Source organism: Podarcis filfolensis, assembly GCF_964270895.1.
Source record: "Podarcis filfolensis genome assembly, chromosome: 8".
In the NCBI taxonomy this organism is placed as follows: domain Eukaryota; kingdom Metazoa; phylum Chordata; class Lepidosauria; order Squamata; family Lacertidae; genus Podarcis; species Podarcis filfolensis.
Window position 1 is genome coordinate 38204084 of NC_139611.1, and position 22495 is coordinate 38226578.

General features: G+C 42.5%; 1 protein-coding gene across 10 annotated transcripts in view; it reads right to left on the minus strand.

Moving 5' to 3' along the window:
* FTO (FTO alpha-ketoglutarate dependent dioxygenase) overlaps positions 1–22495 on the minus strand; it is a 262862-nt gene that overhangs the window by 213775 nt on the left and 26592 nt on the right. For all 10 annotated transcript variants that reach the window (XM_083626301.1, XM_083626305.1, XM_083626299.1 and 7 more), the window contains exons 2-3: positions 8825–8902; positions 2428–3088 (exon numbers count right to left, since the gene is read on the minus strand). In XM_083626301.1, coding sequence (XP_083482427.1) covers positions 2428–3088; positions 8825–8902 — 739 coding nt within the window. The remainder of the gene's footprint in view (positions 1–2427; positions 3089–8824; positions 8903–22495) is intronic.

The following is a 22495-nucleotide window of genomic DNA, read 5'->3' on the forward strand; positions in this document are numbered from 1 at the left end:
AAAGTGTGAGAGGCAAGAGGGGTGAGGATGCCTGTAGTGAAGGAGGAACCTGAGAAGCATAGAGAGCTACATGCCTCCATGGAAGTTGTCCATCTCTAGCAGAGATGGAGAAATCTGTGGTCCTCCAGATGTTGTTGAGCTCCAGCTTCCATCAGCCCCATCCAGCATGGACAATGGTTAGGGATGATGGGAACTGGAGTCCAACAACATCTGGTCACAGATACCCCATTCCTGACATATAGAATATTGTCTCTTTTGGCGTGGCTCTACAGCAGGGGTTGTTAACCTGGTCCCTACCGCCCACTAGTGGGCATTTCAAGATTCTAGGTGGGCAGTAGGGGGTTCTACAGCACAAGATGAATCCTCCTTCCATCAAGCACTGGTGGGCGGTAAGGAAATTTTACCATCAAGAAAAATGCATTAGTGGGCGGTAGGTATAAAAAGGTTGACTACCCTTGCTCTACAGTGTCTCTAGGAGAGGCCTTTGCCATCACCTGATGGTACCTGGTATGAAGCTGAAATCTTCAGCATGCAGATGGTCCTTCCCAGTTGCAAGGAATCATTGTGCAATGCCAGTACCAACAGAGACACCTAAAATGTTTGCTTCAGCTGTTAAAGGGATGCTCCCTCTTCAGTAACTTCTACATTCTTTGGCTAATCCATTCCAAGTGCTTATGAATCATTCTGCATAGCCATAACTAACCCTTCCACAGCAATCTGTGATGAAAATCTAAATGTTGTGAGAACTTACGTTCCTTCATGCAGCTCAGTCTAATAAATAGAAGTAATAAATACATCATTCCTTGTAGAAAGGGTAGTTGATGTTTCAGAAATGATTACAAATTCAACAAAATTGCTATGGAGTGGGTAAGCTGGCAGGGGGCATTCTCGAGAAATGGTTTGGTTCACAGTAGCTTTGGCCAAGCATTATCTGAAGTCATGGAAAGAGTGCTTCTAAAATTGCATATAGAAGCAAGCAGAGCCAATGGCTGAATTCGGACATTGCACCAAACCATGGTTTATGCTAACCAAAGTTAACAACCCACCATCATGGTTTATGATCCCATACATTCAACAGACAAATAGTGGTTTAAAGCTTCTTGTCTGCTTTTGTTTTCCATTTCCTCATCCATATGTTCAGTCCAGTCTGCACAGTGCAACAGTCTCTTGAGCCGGAGGAATGGCCATTGTTTATTTGTTTGTGAATCTAGACACAATGCAAGCCACAGCTAGCACAAACTAGCTTCAAAATGTGGTATGCTATCGTGGCTTGGCAGCCCGTCGCAAACCATGGTTTAGTGAGCTTACATGGGTAAAAGCAAATCATAGGTTTGGTGTAACATCTGAACATAGCAATTAATAGTTAAGGTGCCCCTCAGGCAGAGGTTTCCAGTCCTTGAACTGCACCAACCTTGCTACCACCTTGCCCCCCCCTTCCGCCTCCTGGTAAGCAGCAGCAACGCAGGCAATGGGAGGTCAGGTGAGCCCCACCAACTGCTACTGTTCAGGCTAGAGACCTTCTGCTTTAATGCCTTCTACTCCTAGTAAAGGCGGGGCTGTGCTGAGAAGCAGGCTAAATGCACCCCTTTCACCCCTTGTGGAGGGTGATTGTGTGAAGTAAGGAGTCCACTGTAATCATGTAGGCTCCCTGCACATTTTAGAATCCTGACTGTCCAGTGTTTGTATTAATCCATAGAAGTGCAGCTTTGCTTTTGTTTTTGTAATCAGTGTTGTGTAAGTCACATAAAAAGCCTTAAAAAACAACCCAGAACGAATATTCCACATTACTTTCCCAGTCAACAGGGATGCTACATTGGAAGGTGAAGCATCTGACAGGACCATAACAGTTTAGCACGCCTGGGCAAGAATCTGTGCAATGTTGTGAAAACATGTAAAAATCTCCTTCCAAAGTCAGAGCAGCATATTATTTACAAAGAAAGGAAAGCAGGGGAAACGGTACAGAGCTGAACCATGAATTCATATATGAAAAATTGCCCCAATAAAAGAGAGAGATATCAAATCACAGCTAATAATAATAATAATAATAATAATAATAATAATAATAATAATAATAATACAGCCTTGGAAATAGGTATCTGTGGGAACCTGGAGAGCAGAGATTTGAAAGGTTTTGCTTTCTTGGCTCCTGATCAGCAGGTTAATTATAGCAACTTTTCAATCCATTTAAAGTGCTCCTGATAAGGGAAGCTGCAGCAAACATAGCTGAGCTCACTTGTCTCTCATTCTCCCCCCACCCCTCCGATATCCAGAAAGATTGAGAGGGTCAAATAAGTGCTTACATGGGAAAGTGGGGGAGGAGGCGCATACGGTTTTTGGGTGCCTCTTTTGTGCACCGACCGCTTAGCCTTAGGGGTTTTAAAACCACACTTAAGAGCGAGACCCGGTTTTCGTATTTGCTTTACCCACCTTCACAGCTATAACTGTAGACAGCCACTGTTGACCCTTCAACTAGATTTTCATCGTGGTGCCAACTCACAGCCATTTTCCCCATTCCAAAATAAGGCTCTTGTTTCAAGAACGGCATTTGTTGTGGATCCATATAATTTAATAAAGACAGGTTGTAAGATGTTCTCTCTTTCAGATGGCTATGGTCATTCTCTGGGACATGAGAAGGGCTTTGATCTTGCAGAATGGACCCCATCTCTGTAATGGAAGTAGCATAATCCCGATGCCTATCGATGACAGGAGAATCTTCCATTCCTTTTGTTTCGGCCAAATTCTGCTCTTGCAAAGCCTGGACGGATTCTCTATGCAAGTAGCAATTAAGTTTGATTAATGCCTTGCAAGCCTTGGATATTTCAGGATGGGAATAATTTATTTCATAACCTTCCACAGGCCAGGGGACCGTAAATAACCTTGTGTTCAAATATTTGTAGGTACATCCTGGGTTTCCAATTAATATACGAGATACCGGGGTAACAAAATCTTTCCCTTTGATCCTTACAAGATCTTGGAAAAAACAACCATGCTTTTGCAAAGTCAAAAAAGCTTCCTGAACTTCTTCATGGACCTCTTTGGGAATCTTCTCAGCAGTTCTGATGACGAGTTTTGAATATTTTGTCTTCCACTAAAAAGAAAAGAAAATTCATGGATATATTAGCAGCAGTAGATCTGATGGACAGCTTAAGTCACCAAAATGTCCACCTGGATAATTGACATTCAAGGGTCTACTCAGGAAGAGGGTGAAGACCCAACTGCAACCAGTCACCCAGTAGAAGCGGAGCTGGCAATAGGTGGGAAACCATTTCAGACCAAGGGTCAAGTGCCCTTCTGGGGGACACATATGAGTAGTGAGCAAGGCCAGAAGCAAAAGTGAGCAGGCCAATGGGTGTACCATCGCCCAGTTTTGTACACACCCATCTCTATCCTTCTTCCAAGCACAGAAGAGATACTATCAGATCAAGTACACACTGCAGCCAGGCGAAAACTCAAGGAGGGTGTGAAGTAAAAGCAGTGAGGGGCACAGATGAAGAGGATGTGTAGCCTTGAAAGAGTCCCAAGGGCCAAACAGAGAATTCTAAGGGTCACATTTGGTCCCTGGGCCAGGGGCTCCCCACTCTATTATTCTCCTACTTGCCTCTGCACTCTGTTAGTTTTTGAGCTCATTACATCTCCAGCTCATTCACATCTTCCTGGCAAGGCTCCCAATCTGACTCCAGCTCCACACCGGGTGCGAGTCATGGATTGGTATACCACCTTAATCCAACAGTCCTCTTATTATGTTGTTACAGACTCACATTACACGCATCTTTGTTTTTCAAAAAATAAAATAAAATCAAAGCAGTTTATAACAAACATACATATATACAATAAAAATCATGTCAAAAATTAAAATCAGAGACCATCAACTAGCAATCACAGACTGACATTTTCTTAACTACGTGCATAAGCTTGGCAGCCTAGAAAAGTTTTCAGCGGAAATTTAAAGATTAAAACCAAAGGTGCCTATTGCATCTCTACCAGGAGAGCATAGGACCGGGCTGGTTTCTTACTACAGTCACAAATGAGCCTCGTCAACTCTGGGGACAACCAACGAGGCTTCTGTAGATGACTGCAGTGACTGAGCTGGGATACAAGCGTTTAGGCAGTGCCTACAGTACCTTTAGTTGTTCTGGTCTTTGTAAATTAATACAATACTTTGAACCTGGTTTGGTAGTAGATGGATATTTAACAATGGTGTCAAATGTTGTCAGTCATGCGTGCCATCTGCAACATGGCTGCCACATTCTGACCAGCTGAAGCCCTACACAGAGTGCATTGCAGCTATTCAGCCTTGAGGTTACCCACCAGCGGGCTACAGTGGTCCCTGCCCAAGAACGGCCATAGCTGAAGAACGAGGTGGTGGCAGGCACTCCTAGTCACAGAGGACACTTGTATCCAGGAGTACCCCCAATCTACACATCTGCTTCTTTTGAGGGAGTGTAACCCCCTCCACAACAGATAATGTGCCTGTCTCCCAGACTACTGGAACATGGGATTAAGATCTAGAGATGTGTTGGAAACAGACCAAATTTTCAGCAATGGCCAGCAATCTCGGCATTTGTTGGCCTTGTCCCACCAAGGTCCATAGGGTCTTGATTGAGAAGACAGCGGTTGTGTGAATCTGTCTCAAGAAACAGGAGGAATGACAAGAAGATAGTGTAAAAACAAAGGAAAAGTCTGCAATGACACATCTATGGGGAAAGCCTGCCATGCTTGTTCAAAGGCTGTAATATTTCACTCTCCTGTTAAAAACTGGGAGTTAATGTGTTCCACATTTTAATGCCAGCCTAATGAGAGGCACATTACCTTTTGGCTTGTGAACTAAAGATTACATGCTTTGAAAATATTTTATCAATATATCTTAAATGGTGTCGGCGGGGTTTCTGCTCTTTAAAAGCACCCTAAAAATGTTGTGCTTATTTTTATTTTTAAAAAATCACACATTGGTATCTGAAGAAGGAGGAGGAGGAGGAGGAGGAGGAGGAGGAGGAGGAGGAGGAGGAGGAGGAAAAAATTCAGGAAATGGAAACACATTTCCAACACATCATCTCAGAATACCGGTCGGTCTTCTTTAATTCTCCAGCCAGTCATCCTGCTATGTCCTACATCAGGAAAGCATTAAGAGATCAGAAGACCAAGAAAGGGGGAAAGAAAAAGGGAAAAAAGAAAAAACCCATGGAACTCATACTGGACACTTTTACTGATTGAAGGAACAAAAAAACAAAACAAAAATCCCGTGTAGTTTGTGCTTTATCTCTGACAGCTAATATTAAAGGTCACCTCACTCGTCATGCAGATAAAAGCAGTTGCATGACTGGACGCTTCCAAAAAGCATACAAAACATTTCATGCTTAATTTTTTAACATGTCCATTATCCTAGAACAAAATTTAACACACCCATAGAAACTTGAGGCCCCACTATGTATTTTCAGCAATCTACAAATCATAAAGCCTGTGCTTGAAGGAGCCAGGATGACCTCGTCACTCAAGTGACAACAGCAAACCGCAAAGCAGTGAGGTAATCTCTGGATAAACAAGTTGGCACTTCAATTCTACATTATAAGATAGTAACATTTCACTCAAAGACCTCATTTGTATAGTGTTGATGTTCCTAAATGCACGTTCCTCTTCAGAGACTCATGACATAGTTCCAAGTATCACTGAATCATCGTGCTAGGCTTTGAAGAGGTTTCTTCTGAAACAACATCTTTTCTATACAAAATTCACTGCTGTGCCCTACTGTTGCATTAATTTTCTCTACTGAAAATGGGCCACATTTGTACACCATGACGGACTATGTTTTAGTGCAATGTGAATGAGCCAAAACAAGGGGCAGTGAGCCCTAGACCTACTGGCTGAAATGTGATTTCAAACTGGCTTCTTTGAAGCATACCATAGTTAATGTTCACTGTAGTTTGTCAGTCTGGACAACACAATAAACTACAGTTTAGGTATAAAAAAAAAGAAGTAAAAGCTTTTGAACTCCTCCTTCGGGCCGCACAACAGAAGGCAAGGGAGGTGTGAAAGCCTGAGACTCACTGTGAATATTAAACTATGGTTTTGCACCACACACAAATACAGCCAGCCTTCAAGGAATCCAGCCCACCCCTGTCTTCTTTTATTGCTCCAACAGGACCCCCCCAATCCAATTCTATTCCCATATTATTCATATTATTCCTAGTTGTGGTAATAGTAGTAGTAGTTGTTGTTGTTGTCATGCCCTCTTGCCTAAGGAACACAAGACAACTTACAAATAAGAGCACAGCTTTCTATCACACCCGGCTATTTGTCTACTCTTGACTAGTCTAGGCTATCAGACTTTTTCACATCACCTTCTATCCCAGACTATTGAACTACAACTCTCATCACCTCTCACCATTGGCCATGCCATCTAAGGATGATGGGGATTGTAGTTCAACAGTATCCGAGATCCGAAGATGGGAATACTGGGGAACCTGTTCCTTTTTTAAATGGAGATGCCAGGAATTGAAACTGGGACCTTTTGAATGCAAAGCATTTGCTCCACAGTTGAACTATGGCCTTTCAACTAAGTTGTTTGTGGTTCAGTTCTACAGCACTAAGTTTGAGATAAGGGTGTGTTTTCGTCGATAAAACTTGGCATGGAACAGAAGAGTCACACACCAAGTTTCAGAGTTGATAGTGTTCCCACAACACACATGCACACACACCCTTTGCTCTGCAGCTCACAAGTGTATATGGACTGGGTATCCATGCAAGTCCAACTTCATTCAGCTGGTCCACAGCTGCGTATTTATGAATTTGTTGTTCAGAGGCAGCACATCCACCAAATTAAAGATTCCTAATGATTTTTAATTGCATTTTCGCTGCCTCTTTGTTTTCTTGTATTTTCTTGTGTTATAATTTGAATTCTATGGAATACAATGTATAAGAAAAAAGAATAAAAAAATTTCAGTTAAACCTTATACTGCATCTAGCATAGTGCATTACAATGGCTACAGGCAGAAAAATCACTAAGTCATGTGCCAAGACCCTCAGCTATTTTCAAACGGTCCATGAGAAAAAGCAGTTTGGGAACCACATCTCTACAGTATTATACTTGTCTTGTGGTTTTATTGTTAATTTTTTTAAAAAATTATGTCTTGTTGTGAAGGTCACCGAGAACTGTGTTATAGGGAAACCTATAAAGTATTATTAATAAACCAGAACAAATAACAGGAACATAAGAAGCTGCCTTTTACTGAGTCAGACCATTGGTCCATCAATACTGTGTTCATGGAAGACAATCTTACTTGGCTATGAGTGATCGCCAAAGAAGGAGAAGAAGACCATCAAGCTCAATACTGTCTGCACCAGTTGTTCCCAAGCTGCTATCCTCCAGATGTTTTGGATTATAACTCCCACCAGGCCTAGCCAGCATGGACAATGATTGGGGATGATGTGAGCTGGAGTCCTAAACATCTGAAGGACACCAACCAATCTACACTAACTCAGCCAAGGGAGTTGGGTTCAGATCCCTGAATCCAAAGTGGCAGAGACAGGTACAAGGAAGCACCCAACACAGCAACGTGACTGATCCTGGAGAAGCTTACAGGAGCCCCGGGGAGAATTCTCTTTTCTCACTGGCAGCAGCTCTCAAGGTTTCAGCCAGAGGTCTTTCCCAACCTTTCCTAGAGATTGCAGGGGGTAGAACCCAGGACCTCCTGCATGCAAAGCAAGTTCTCCAGCACTGAACTACGGCCCTTCCCTTGAAAGGCATAATGGATGTCATCTGAAAATTCAGTGCTCTAACTCAGGGAGATGTAAGAACCTTAACCTTATTTTAACAATGAAATAGAAAGAAGGTACAGAAACTTCATTTCCTTCCTGTATCAGTGGGGGAGAAAATGAGATTATTATTTTTTAAAAAGATGCTACTTTGTATGCATCTTTCGGCCACATGTCAATACAAGAACGTTGACATGGCTATAATGTTGGAACGCCTGCTGAAGCTGTTCAAGCTAAATAAGAGATTCCTTTTTATGTCTTTCATCTCACTCAATATGTTCCAACTTAGTTTGACTGAACTCACCCAAGTCTTTCCATGTGTTTCTCATTTGACTGGGGTATTGTCGAAGAGGGACTTTAGCATATTCTTCCGTTTCTTTAATAACAATCCTTCTCTATACCACTTTGGATTATACTTGTGCGTATCATTTTCAGGCTGGATTTTCTTTTTTCTGCATAAGAGTCACAGAACTGCATGGCCGGGAGGGCCAGAGGGTTATCAAACTCAAACCACACACTTCTGAAATATGTTCCACCTCCAACACACACACACACAGATCAACCTATATAATCCATATAATAGGGCATTTCCCAAGCAGATAACAGAAGCAAACATGACATACTTACCACAATACTTGAAGAGGCCAGCAAGTAAGGCCCACAAAGAGCAGTTGACATGGTGAAAGCACACACACACACAGAGAAAGAGAGAGAGAGAGAGAGAGAGAGAGAGACCACAGAAACAGAAAACTGGGTGTCAGGAAGCCTGACCTTTGCAAGTGTCATGGATTAAGTCTTTAGGGCCTTGTCATCGTTCTCCAGGAACCGAATCTGTGTACTCTAGAACACAGCCTATGCTCACCTGAAGCTTTCAGAGAAAGAATGGTGGTAGCATGCACCTCCTCCTCCTCCTCCTCATCCTCACTGGGTATGACTCAGAACCAGCACATTCATGCCAGCTTTTCCTCAGTAATTTTGTCTTCTCTAAGCAATGAACTAAGGAATTCAAGAATAAAAATAACAAACTATTTCAAGTAGTAAAGGAATATAGAACACAAATCTTTTGAACTATTACCAGTTGATGGAAGCCATCATCCTTTGGTGTCAAATATGGAAGCCAGCTCTCTCCAAGTTCATCAAGGAGTTTCCGTTTCTGGAGATGCAAAAAAAGATAATTTACATTGAGTTCTGGGTTTGTTTGTTGGTTTGTTGGTTTGTTTGTTTAAGTCACAGGCTTGCTAGGTATTAGAACTAATGTACTGCTGTCCAACACCGGATTCAGGTTTTGGAGGGGAGTTCGGCAAGAAACCCTCCATGCCACACCTTCTTTAGTGAGTCTACCTCCTCACCACCATTGTTACCAGCTGCTCCTTTTCCCCATAAATGCTACCATCTGCTTGCTGGCCACGTAGGAAGCCACACTGAGAAAACAGATAGTAGCATCTACTGCTCCTCCTTCTCACCACTACTGTCATCTATATGCCAAAATAAGAGTTAGACAAAGAACTTGTAGAGGAAGAACAGGCTCAGAGGGCTCTTATCTGCTGGGATGTAGGACCTTGAAAGATGATTGACCATGCCCACCTGCCCTGCTCCCATCCATCTTGGTACATCAGAAGTAACTCCTGGCATTGTTCAACCACCTCTTACTGGGGAAAGAGAAGTGAGTCAGAATCAGATTTTGTAAACTCCACTTCTACTTCCAATTGCCACTTAAAACAAACAGCCTACTTGGTGACTCCACAGGGACAAAAAAAGAGGGAAGGAGTAAAACATTAAGACTACAATCCTAAACATACTGGCTTGGGAGTAAGCCTCATCAAAATGTGGGCCTTGCTTCTGAGTGCACAGAACTGGACAGTGAAATATCATATAAAGAGGCCTTGCAATGCAACCCTGTGAAAGTTTACTTGGAAGTAATCCCCCTTGTGTTCTATAGAGTTTGCTTCTAGCTGAGCATGTATAGTACAGTAATACTGGAGCCTCAGTGTGTGTTGTGTTTAAAGATCCTTGGTTGCAACTTGGGTGACTGGGGCTAATCTCTTGTTATGCAAAAGAGTAAATGAAAGCAAAAACAAAAGCTCCTGTTTATGACAAAGGATCCAACCCAATTCTTCCCAGCTTACATCTATGGTTTTGTTTTACATTCCTTTGCTTATCGTTATTTTCCGCATCACATTACAAGACTAATGGATTTTTAAGTTTTACAGTACTTATGGAAATGGCATTTCTCAGGTTGAGTCATTAGCTCAGAAAACCCTGGTGTTGCCCTATCCGCATTTCCTACATAGCCTCCACCAGCTCCGTCTACCAGAGCGGGAGGGGGTGTCACCCAAAAACCATGATCATTTATCCACTCTAATCAAATTGGTCTTTGCCTCATGTGGATCAAGAATTATATGCTCAAAGGAAATTTAGCTTTTGCATTGCATGTCCCAATCAGACTTTGTTTTAACTTGGTAAATCACTAAAACCTGCCTGGAACAATGTAAATCGTTCTATGCACGATTGGGGAAAATTGAGTAAGAAAATAACAAGATGAGGACTAGCAACACAGAGTGCATTGAGCACGCATCCTGATTTGCTTGCACAGTTTAAGCAGAGGTTAGCCTATGTCTGGTCTTTATTGAGTACTCCAATTTGTTTGCAGGTATGTAATACAAGACTAATTTAAATGAAGCCATCAAAATAGAAACAGAGTTAAATGCATTCTTCAGTCTTAAAACAAAATAATACGAAGCATTCTAAGGTATCTCTGTAGTACAAATGTGTATCGTTTTCATATCAATTTATCTATCACAGCTTTTCTAAAAACAACAACAGGGAATTACAGTTTTGCAAGGGTGCTGAGTATTTTCTTAAGAGCTCCACAGTCCTTTTCACAGAATGACAGAGTTTCCAGAGATCCCTGAGCAAAGGGCGTAACGATTGGCAACACTAGCCTATGCATATTTACTGGGAAGAAAGCACCACTGTGTTCAGTGGGGCTAATTCACAGGTAAACATGCACAGGATTGCATTCTAAATCTGTAGTGGAGATAGTCCCAGAATGAATTGTTGTGCAGTGTGCTCAGAACACAATTTGCCGTAAAATGATGATGACGATGATGATATTTACAATGGGGGGGGACCCTATGCCCTTTTAAAATGTGGCTCTTTTGGGGGGTTGTTATTGGGTTGTTGTTTTTATTTTGATTATATATATTGTGGTTTTAATGTTGATCTCTTCTGTGAACCACCCTGAGACCTTGGTAAAAGTAATCATCTGCCAGTGGAAGGACAACGAGGAGGGAGCCAGGTTAAATTCTCTAGGAAGGGAGTTCCAAAGTCTGGGAGCAGCCACTTAGATGCAATTAGCTGCAATCACATTGGTTTTTCTCTGCTTTACTGCCACTATGGATACTGGAGGTTTGGCCCTTGTGGCCATTCAGAGTTCCAGGAAGAGTAAGTCCCCCACAGCCTCCCACCACCACATTTTTTTCAAAACTAATGCATGCCAGCACAGTCAACAGAACAGTCAGTCTTTTTGAACTACAACCAGGTAGCGTTGACTAATCCATCCAATGCTCGCTTAACTGCAGTTCACTGATTCTAAGTGGACTGACAACCACAGCATTAAAATTTATAAAACAGACATGTAGCCTGATCTCGCTGAGTTTACAGACTTCTTTGGGGACACATTATGAAAGTGACATGGAGTTGCTGGTGAAACCAAGCGGAATGTAACTTTAGATTAAGCTGGCAGGCAACACATTAGTGCATTCTGAGATTTCATATACTGCCCCTCAATGAGGCCAAATTTGGATTCACAAAATATTTAGGGGTATGCGTACCCCTGCGTACCCCCAGGAAAAAGCACCCTCTGTGTGTGTGTGTGTGTGTGTGTGTGTGTGTGTGTTAGTTTTGAAAAGTACTGCAGTTTAGAAATCTATATTTATACTTGCACACTTGGATGTTTGCATGTAGACACAGTGAATATAGCTATATTAACATTATTTATGGCATTAAACACACTGAAATGATAAGTCTGGTTTTGCTAAGCCTCAAGCAGAGTTCACCAAAACTTCTTCTTTTAAAAAAGGCTTATTCTCATGTTTGAACAATAAAAGGATGTTGAGCTGGTAGAAAAAATAATTCAAACGCATGGGGTAGCAATATATATACTGACAATTTCTTTGTCAAATGTTAAGCTCTTGGCAAAAGCACACAGCATTAAAATGCACTCTGGAGTGGAGGTAGTATCAGCTCACATTTGATTGTCAGATCTGACTAAGCGAATGCTCTCCTGCTTGATGTGCAGACAAATACACACACAGCTGGGTGGTATAACACACATCTCTTCTCATATACACGGAGCTGTCACACACGTGTCAAATACATCAAGTTACTTGCAAATTCCTCCAAAACAAAATGAAAAGCGGGGGTTGGGAATAAAGGGGAAAGAAGAGGGATGGAGGGGGGAGAGAGTAGCTTTGCCAACTGGCTGAGCCAGTGCTTGAAAGTGTGTTGTGTTTACAGCAACCTCAACAGGTAAGTAAAAAGCTTGTAGAAGTGGCAACTTCCTCCACCTCCAAGGAGACATGAACAGACCAGTTCTGTGCAGGCATTGAGGGAAGATGAGTAATGGGTTAAATATGTGTTTTAAACACATCTGGGAGCACACAAGGAGTTACTACCGAAGAAGTGAGGGTGTGGCAACCAGAAGACAAGCTGGCGTATGTGTATGTTCGGTCCTGTGTGTGCACTTGACTAGATGGTCTCTTCATCCCGTCTAGCTCTATGAGCTGTTCTCTCAGAACAAAGCCCACAATGGTATCTGCAAGGGGGGGGGGGGAGACTTGTTCACACAATGCATAGTTAACTTATGCAATTTGTTCCCACAAGATGTGGTAGTGGCCCCAGGATTAGATGATTTAAAAAGGAGGTATGGGGAAATTTATGGAGGTTAAATGCATGGACAGGGGGATGTTGCTGGACTGCAACTGCCATCATCATTGGTCATGCTAGTTGGGAATCCAGCACCACCTGGAGGGTCACCGCTTCTCCACCTCTGACCTATACTGACTAGCAACATCAATCTCGGGTGTTGGGCTGGGTGTGGGGGAATCTTCCCCCAACCCTAGTTGAAGATGTCAGGTATTCCTCCTTGGACTTCTGCAGATCCCCTCCACTGGGTAGTTCAGCCAACGCATGCTTCTTCTTACATTCTCAATCAGGAAAAACAGGCACTGCAAGGAGATGCAAATTCCTTTGCCCAGGTGCTTGAAATAAGAGACTCAAATCACCATGCAGATCTTGGGTGAGGGATGCTGAGAGTTATAGCCCAGCAACTTCTGGAAAGCCACAAGTTCCCCACACCTGATCTAGATGGAAGCACAGCAAACAAAAACATGTATTAATCCCAACTTGCTGAAATACAGCCAACAGACATTAAGACAGGGTGAATGGGCAACGTCAAGCTTTGCTCAGGAAAAACTGCCATGGGGTGAGTCTAGTGATGTTCTTGCATTTCGCTCGTAGACTAGAAACACTGCTGGCAACAGAATGTGTTGTTCCTTCCTCTCCACACCCCCTCTGAAATGTCAAGACTACACAACACAGATGTGAAATGCACCAGAATCTGTTTGCCAACATTTGAAATGGATGAACACTTGCTTCACCTGTGCAAACACAGCTATAATAGAAAGCCAATAAGGCTGCTGCAAGACTTGGAGCAATGTCTTGGCCCATCTCAGTATTAGCACACACATTTTTAAGGATAAATAATACAAGTAAATGGTTTAGGTTCTGCAAAATCCTTCTCCAGGAAGAAGCCAGTGGCAGTTTGTTGTCAGGTATATACAAAGGAAGATTGCTAGGAAGAAGCTGCTTTATGCTGTTACATCTAACTCAGGTGTGGAGAACATTTGGCCTGTAGGCGAACTGGTCACACTTGCAGACCTGGAAACTGGGATAACCTCAGAGGAGCAGAAGCTAGCAGTGGGGCTAACAATCTAAAGCTGGAGTGAAGAAGCTATGGCCCTCCATATGTTGGTATTCTACTACTCCCATCAGCCCCAACTGGCACAATTGTCTTGGGGCATCACATTAGTGAAGGCTGAACTAAGATGAAAATGTTTGGCAGAGAGACCACAGTGAGGGGAAGCTTAACTTCTTCCTGCTAGGATCTCTCTCCCATTAGACCACCCTTCCCCAACCTTGTGTTCTCCAGATATCTTGGACTACAACTCCTATCATCCCTGTCCATACTGACAGGGGGTCAGAGCCATTTGGCCGGGGTGGACCACCACTTCCATCATTCCTGACCACTGTACAAGCTGGATGATGATGATGGGAGTTGGAGTCCATCATCATCTGGAGGGCCACAGATCCAAGCAGGTATGAACTCTGTCAGATGCTTCTCAAGCAATCTGCACAGAATGAAATCTACATAAATTGCCAGGTAGCATAGAAGCAATGTGTTCCAGGACACAGACTGAGAGACACACTCCAGCCCACAATAATAACCCTAAAGCAGTTTTCAACAGCATATACACCTTGAATGAATGAATGAATGAATATATATATATACACACACAGCTTAAATGAAGTATGGCCACAATCCTAAATCATTGAGCACCTTTCCCTGCTTCTCTGCAGTCCACGCAATCCAAAACTACAGGTATATTGTTACCAAATCACAGTCTCCACGGTTGATTACAAGGTGAAGTGACTGTAGAATCCGATGAATATTAAGCAAATATTTTTAGAAGGAGACGTGGCACTCACATTTTATTTATCTTCACACCAGAGAGTTCCCAAATGGTAACAAGCTCGCATTCTGCCGTGATGGCTTCTTGGCACAGCTACCTATTACGGTAATGAACTTCATGTGTAATTTTTCAGCTTATGTTTGATGTTATTGCAGTGTGTGTACTTTGTGTCCTCCTAGTTTACCCTCTCTGTTCAGTAACTATTGAAAATGTACTTGCACCGGCTTGTCTGATGGAAAGTCAATCATGCTAATAGCAGAATAACTATTCTGCATATTGAGATTCACTGAAGCTTGCAGGCTAAGTACATCACTGATTGACTCTTGTTACAATGGGCTATAAATGCAAGTTGCTAACCTGTTTTTAGTTCAAACTTATTTAAAAAGAAATCTTCTAGCTTGGGAGGGTTTGGGGGGGTAGTTATGAAGCACATTCTCTCACACAAATGCGTGAAGGAAATGCTTTATAGCATGGGTTGGCAAACTAAGGCCCGGGGGCCGGATCTGGCCCAATTGCCTTCTAAATCTGGCCCACGGACAGTCCAGGAATCAGCGTGTTTTTACATGAGTAGAATGTGTCATTTTATTTAAAATGCATCTCTGGGTTATTTGTGGGGCATAGAAATTTGTTCAGTTCCCCCAAAAAAACATAGTCTGGCCCCCCACAAGGTCTGAGGGTCAGTGGACCAGCCCCCTGCTGAAAAAGTTTGCTGACCCCTGCTTTATAGCAAGTCCAACCACTGGACCCTCTATTCCAATATTATCTATTTAATAGGTGAAGGACCTCAGACCCAGGGGTCACATGCGGCCCTCCAGACCTCTCGATCTGGCCCTCAGAACTCTCCCCAGGTTGCAGCCCATAAGAAACCGGAAAGGATCTGAAAATAAAACTGCTTGGGGAACTCAGAACTTTTCACTTGGGAGAGAACTTCCCAAGTACCTCTATGCTCTGAAGCATGCATGCATACAGGAATGCCACTGCTTTAGGGAAGCATCAAAACATTTGGGATGTCAGCAGACATTACACCAATCTCCACCCTCCCTTCAGAGCTAGCTGCATGTCTAGTAGCAACCAACAGATCAAATATGGAGGAAAGTCTGCCATGCCTATGGAAGCAAAGGGTAAAGAACAGGAATGAATCTGCTGTTTTACACATCACAAGGTATAAAAATGAGCAAAATCTAGCACAGTTAGTACAAAAAGCACATTCCTACCATTTGGTGGCCATCTTGCTAAGAAATCTAAAGCATCAGCATTTATAGTGGAGCAACCATCTACCAACTGCATAACATGCTTTCTTTCTATCCAGGGATAGAATAGATTTGCTTCCCCTATTTCAATTCCTCACCTCATAAATCAGCTGGCCCACTTTCTGGTTCCCACTGAGATACACGGAGAGAAAGAAAACTTCTAATCATGCATATATGCTTGCCCTACGTAACTGTGCAAAGAATTAATATATGCATAGAAACAGCTCTGCTATACGTGAAAAATGGTATTCATTAGAAGCATTCTTTCACAGACCCTTGCCTCCGCAATGCTGAAAGTCCCCCTAATTGCCATTAAAAAAAAAATCCAAAAGAGATGTTATTTTAAACACACATACACACAAAACCTGGCACATAACAGTAGCCATTAATGAAATGGAATAGCCAATCTCCTTGTCTAGCCAAGTGTTAGATTTGTCACGTTTGATTTAACCATCAAAGTAATTATAGTAGGAAGCTAACAAATGATAAACCATTCAAACATGGCCTCTCTTTGGTGGGCACATGACCTCTTGCCCTGCCAAAGGATACCCTATAAAATTAAACTACTGGCAGGACCATGAACGCCTTGACAGCATCATCTGTCTTCAAGATCAGAAACTGGTGGCCCTAGCCAATCACCACCTCTACCCCCAGTATCTCTCTCTCTCCAGCCCCCACCTCTCTCACACTTTTCCACACACACCTAAGGTAGCAAACCAAAGGCAAAAGGAAAGTGGGGAAAGTGACTATGGGTAACTATGGCAACAAGCCTTGATAGGCTGGTCATCTCCTGCCATCCTTAAAGCAATCCTCTTATGAAACTAACTAATGTTGACTTAACAGATTTAATGGAACAAAAAAGAAAAGATTATGGCGGAGGGTACTTTACAACCTAGGCATCATAGAAAAGGCTATGTTTAAGGTGGCCACCTGCCTAACCTCTGAAGGCAGGGGCACCTGGAACAGGGCCTCACAACAAGCATGTGAGGTAGGCTTTGGCTGATAGAAGCCAACTGACCCAGGGCCACCCAGTATGCTTCATGGAAGAGTGGAAATTTGACCCTGTCTCTCCTGGCCCTAGTCTGATACTCCCAACCACTATACCACATTATCTTGGAATTGTGTCAAGGAAGAAAATGAAAAAGGCAGAGAAGACCTCTGTGTACTAAAGTACTATGCCTAGAATGGAAAGTCCTCACGAACAACCTTGTTAAATTTCTATGTGATTGTCAATCAGGGTTGGGAGTTGGTTCCTTTATGACTTACACATCCTCTATGCCAAATATTGTAATTACTGCTTAGAAGTTTCTTACAACCAAGTGGTTTTTTAAAAATTTTGTTAAATAAATAAATCAAATTATATAATTTAGAGAATTATATAAACTAATCTCTCCATTAGGCACTTCATTCTGTCCACAGTATTCGCCCCCTTCCTCAAAAATGGAATAAGGGATGCACACCAAACAACTTCAGCTATCGTCATAAATCATCCAGAAAGTTCGCAAATTCTAATTGGCACACCAGTCTGTTTGGCACATGGAAGAGAAAGTTCATCCTTTGGAAGGAGAGAGAGAGAAATCTCACTCTGAAGCAACATAGCTTAGAGTTGGAGGGGGTGGAAATACTATGTGCCGATAGCCTTCTGTCAAATCAATTCTGACATACTGAAATTATTACAGAGATGGAGCCAGGCTAAAAGATTAATGCTCAAAGAAAGTTGACTTTTGGCAACGAAAAAAGTGTGATGAGTCCTTACACTAATGTAAGACTATTCTAAACAGTGCCTCCACTGACAGTTAGAGTTCAGAGGTAGAGACAATTGAAAACAGGAGCCTGCTTCCAATCTTGCACTGAAATGGAAACAAGAAGCCCCTGCAAGGGGGCAGGGTGGGGTGGCGGAGAGAAACAAGGCAAAGAAACTAATAGAAACCAAAACTACTGAAAGATGAATAAGTACCTATAGCCGCCACCACAGTATTATTACCAAGTAATTTATGTATGCCTTAATCCAGCCAGGGCCAGCATCAGTACCTGACATCCCCAGAGCCCTGCCACTGAACATCAGAACATAAGCAGAACCTGCTGGATCAGGCCAATGGCCCATCTAGTCCTGAATTTCATTCTCCCGGGGGCCAACCAAGATGCTTGCGAGAAACTCGCAAGCAGGATTTTAGCAAAAGAGCACTCTCCCCTCCTGTGGTTTCCAGCGAGTGTGAAGGCAGAGCATAGCCATCATGGCTAGTAGCCATCAACAGCCCTCTCCTCCATGAATTTGTCTAGTCCTCATTTAAAGCCGTCTAGGTTGGTAGCCATCACTATCTCCTGGGGGAGCAAGTTCCATAGTTTTAGCTATGTGCTGCATTGAAGATCTTCTTTTATCTTTTATTTCCCCACACACCCTTTTTTTGACCAAGCACTCCAAGAAGTCCTTGGTAGCTAGATATCTAGTCACTCCTTTAATTCAGGTACGCTGGCTGGGGCTGATGGGAGTTGTAGTCCAAAATATCTGGAGGGCCCAACTTGGGAAAAACTGGACTAGATGGATAAATAGTCTACATTCTTAATCCCTGGCTTTTCAGATCCCTGTAAACACTTAGTTGTAGTCCAAACTGTTATTTAATGCACAATATTTATTACACAGCACAGAGAACAGCGAAAGGAGAAAGATATCCTCAAAGACAAAACGACCATTAAATGATTTAAAATAGAATCTATCTCTTAAAAAAGAGGCTTAAAACATTCCTAAAGATAGCACTGATACCATAAAAAAAATGATGTTCTGTAAATTCTTTGCGCATTTTAAAAGCCCCCTAATTGTCAGAGTGCAGTTTTGCAAAGTTGTCCTTGATGACCACTCTAAAGATCTTACATTAGCACCAAGGCCAGGTGCTAAGTGCTCAGGCTTGGGCCCACACCATCGGCTAAAGAGAAGATCAATAAGTAGCCAGAGCATTAAATTTCCACATACTGTAGCTGTCATGCCCATTACATCGAATTTGAACATCTTCACAGGCGGTTACAAAATGGCTACCTCTTGACATTTTTCACTATGAAGCAAAATGTGAAATCTCCCCAGTTTACGCTTCCACCGTGAGGTTAGATTGAGAGATGTCACAAATCTAGATCTGTGCAGATAACTTCACAGTTTGACAAAAAGAGTAAGGCGGACCATTTATTATTTATTCCTCTATGTTTTCCTCTCTTCTTCTTCTTCTTCTTCTTCTTCTTCTTCTTCTTCTTCTTCTTCTTCTTCTTCTTCTTTTTGTCTTCTCAAGGAGACTCCAGTGTCTATTTACTTTCCGCGTGTGGGGCACAGAAAGGCCTCATTCAGGTACAGGAAGCCATTATGAAAATGAGCAACTGTGGGCCTTGAGGACTGAGCTATCCTCCATCCCCCAGTGACATCCAAACTTGGACAACTGTCATTTATGTGAGCGGAAAGTGAAAGCTTTCTATCTTCTCTCCTCATGATTTGTAGAACAAACAGGATTAAGTCACCAAAAAGACCTGCCAGCAATTTTCATGTGGTCCACGAAAAAAGGGTTGAGTTTGAGAACCATTCATTAAAAGCTTGTTTTGTCCCATATAAAGCCACATAAGTTTTAAGATTCTCCCTGGAGAGCTTAAGTGGGGGTACTCCTTTGGGTACCCCCACTGTTTCATGAATGGGGAGAGTTACCCACCATACAGCTTTCTCAGTAATGGCACCAACACTTTGGAAATCCACCCAGGCAGGTTTCATTGCCTCTCTCCATTACGTTTTCAAAACCCAGTGAAATCTGTGGGGTTCTAGAGAGCAACTGAGAGCCACTAAGCATGCACTTCCATGACTGCTTTTCCATGGAATTCTGTTTGCTTCTGTTTTTTTGTTTACTACTATTTAAATTGATTAACTGGCTAAGAACATAAGAAGAGCCTGCTGAATCGGGCCAATGGCTCATCTAGTCCAGCATTCTGTTCTCACCATGGAAAATCAGATGCATGTGGGAAACAAACCACCATGACCCAAGCACAAGAGCACTCTCCACTCCTGGAATTCCCAGCAACTGGTATTCAGAAGCATTACTGCCTCTGACCATGGAGGCAGAGCATAGCCATCATGGCTAGCAGTCACTGATAGCCTTATCCTCCATGTTATTAAAAGATTTTTTTGGTGCTCTAGGTTTTAATTGTTTTAATATATATATGTACTCAGTTTTTTTTAACCTTGCAGAATTCTCCTGCGCAAAACAGATGGGTTACGATTATTTTAATAAAGAAAATACATTTTTCAACTCAAGCACTGTATTTGTACCAGGGAGGTTTTAATGAACACTGCACAGTCACATAAAGAGCAGTTTTAAATGCTTGGCATCTACTTTCTGTTGCAAAAGCAAATTTTGGGGGAGGATTTCCCCCTTCGTTGTTCCTACAAGTTCCTTCAGTCAAATATTCCAAAAAGAGTAAGAGCAGAATGCTACAGAAGGCAAGAAGACAATGGGCCATTGATCTATTATGCAATCGTTAGAGAGCCGCAAAGCATGTGCTACAGAGGCCAAACGGAGACACATTCCACAAAACAAAGAAATCACTCTTCTTCATCAACAGTAACTTGCTTGAAGAATACCTTTGTTGTCACAAAACAACTTAGACTTTATTGCTTTCTTTGGCCCATTGATCCCAGTAATGGATTAAGGGGACGGAAAACGAAGATATCATCTTGAAAAATAAAAATACTTTCATTTTCAGACATTTTGTTTCATTTTTGAGAGCAGATCTTATCTATTTGATTCATAGACTGTCCTATCACAAGGGCTCAGGGTAGATAAATTGAGCACAAAACTCCTCATTGCACTGATTAAACCCAAAATGATGTGCATCAAGATTCCACTGGAATCTTGTAGAAGGTGGAACCAGTTGCAGAATTCACATTGCTGAAAACCTCAGTTTTACTGTTTTAAAAGCTTTCTAGTCCTTATGGCTAAGGAATGCTTGAAAGTACATGGACAATATCTGTGGTGGCTGGATAATGATTCCAACCATTTCTAATTTCCTCATGACCTGTACCCAAAAAAGCTATGCAAGTTTACTTGGTTTGCATGCTATGTGAAGATCAATTGTTATCTTCTTAGCAATAATAATAATAGTGTATACAATTAATTTGGCACAGAGATTAAGTTCCATCTTGCCCGACCCCTGTCCACCAAAAGCTTGAATTAGAAGGTCACAACTTTCATTTGAGATGTTTAGGGGCCTACAAACCCTGTACAAAACAACTAATTATTTTCAATGACCATCACTCCAATCCCAGCTCCCAACTTCTGCTGTTGCACCCAGAGCCCATAGGCCAAACATAGTGCCCAGACCATCCAAGTGTCCCGATTTTCCAGGGACAGACCTGTAATTCTGAAAGCCATCCTGGCTTCTGATTGATCCCAGAATATGAGCCAGCATTTGTCCCAAGCAATGGCAGCAGCTGTGAAGGAGCATCCCGTTACCTCTCCATGGCCACTGCTGCCAGCCTCCTCCCTGCGGCAGCTCATAGTGGCTGCTGGAAAACGGGTGAGGAGGAGGAGCAGAGGCTGCCGCTGCCAAGGCCCCGCTCCACGTGATGTGCCAGCTTTGAGGGCAGGTAGAGGGCAGGGCAGCCTGGGTGGGAAGAAAGTGGGAGTGGAGCGCAATGTGTCCTGATTTTAAAAAAATAAAAATGCTTTGTGCATCTGCATCTAATCTTGCCCCTTTCGGAAATTTATTTATTGGTGTGTGTTTTTCTTTTTGTAAATCTACCAATGAATAAAATAAAATAAAATAAAATAAAATAAAATAAAATAAAATAAAATAAAATCAGGATTAATGGTTTTTCTCAGGGCGGCGGAGGGCGTGTGTGCTGCCGTGTAATTATGGTGGCACTCACCCTTCTTCTGATAGGAAATGCTCTGCAGGGGGGTTGGGGGCACAAAAATGGGAGAGTCAAGGAGGGTGAGTTGGGCAGGGGAGAGAGAAATGTCCCTATTTTCATTGGAGTAATCATGGCGGGTATGCGAGCCCAATTTTTCATTCAGAAGAACGAATGAAATGAATTGTGGGTGGGGCAGGGGGAGTGTGAAAATGCAAACTATGTGTTTGGTGTTCTCAACAGACAAGTCTCTTGCTCCACATTTCCCCCCTCCCCTCACTGATTTTATTTATTTATTACTTTATTAATAAATATATTAAATAGGAAAAAGTCTCAAAGCAACTTGACTTGATTTATTGCAGGTTGATGTGTTCAGTGGCCAAAGTAAACCTACCTTGCCAGGTTGTTGGGAAGATAAAAGGGGGAAGAGGAACCATGTATGCCCCCTTGAGCTCATTAGAGGGAAGATGGGTCATAAATGCAATAATAACTAAGTCATAAAGAGGGACTAGAGTGTAATGGTTAGAGGGTTGGACTAAGGCTGGGGGGACCTAGGTTCAAATCAGCCCTTGGGCATGAACCTCAAAGAATGGCCTTAAGCCTGTTAGCATCAGAACCAGAACAGAAAGGATGAGCCATCAGTGACCCTCCAGATGTTGCTGGACTACAACTCCCATCAGCCTTGATCATTGGTCATGCTGGGTGGGTGGGTATAATGGGAGTCCAACATCTGAAGAGTCATCGGTTCCCCATCCCTGCAGTATAGTAATCACTAGAGCATTTAATACTACATCAGATTTCATTCTGGGGATTAAATCGGGTATAAAATTAAGATGACCAAAAAACCCCACCCAGTATCCAAAGATATG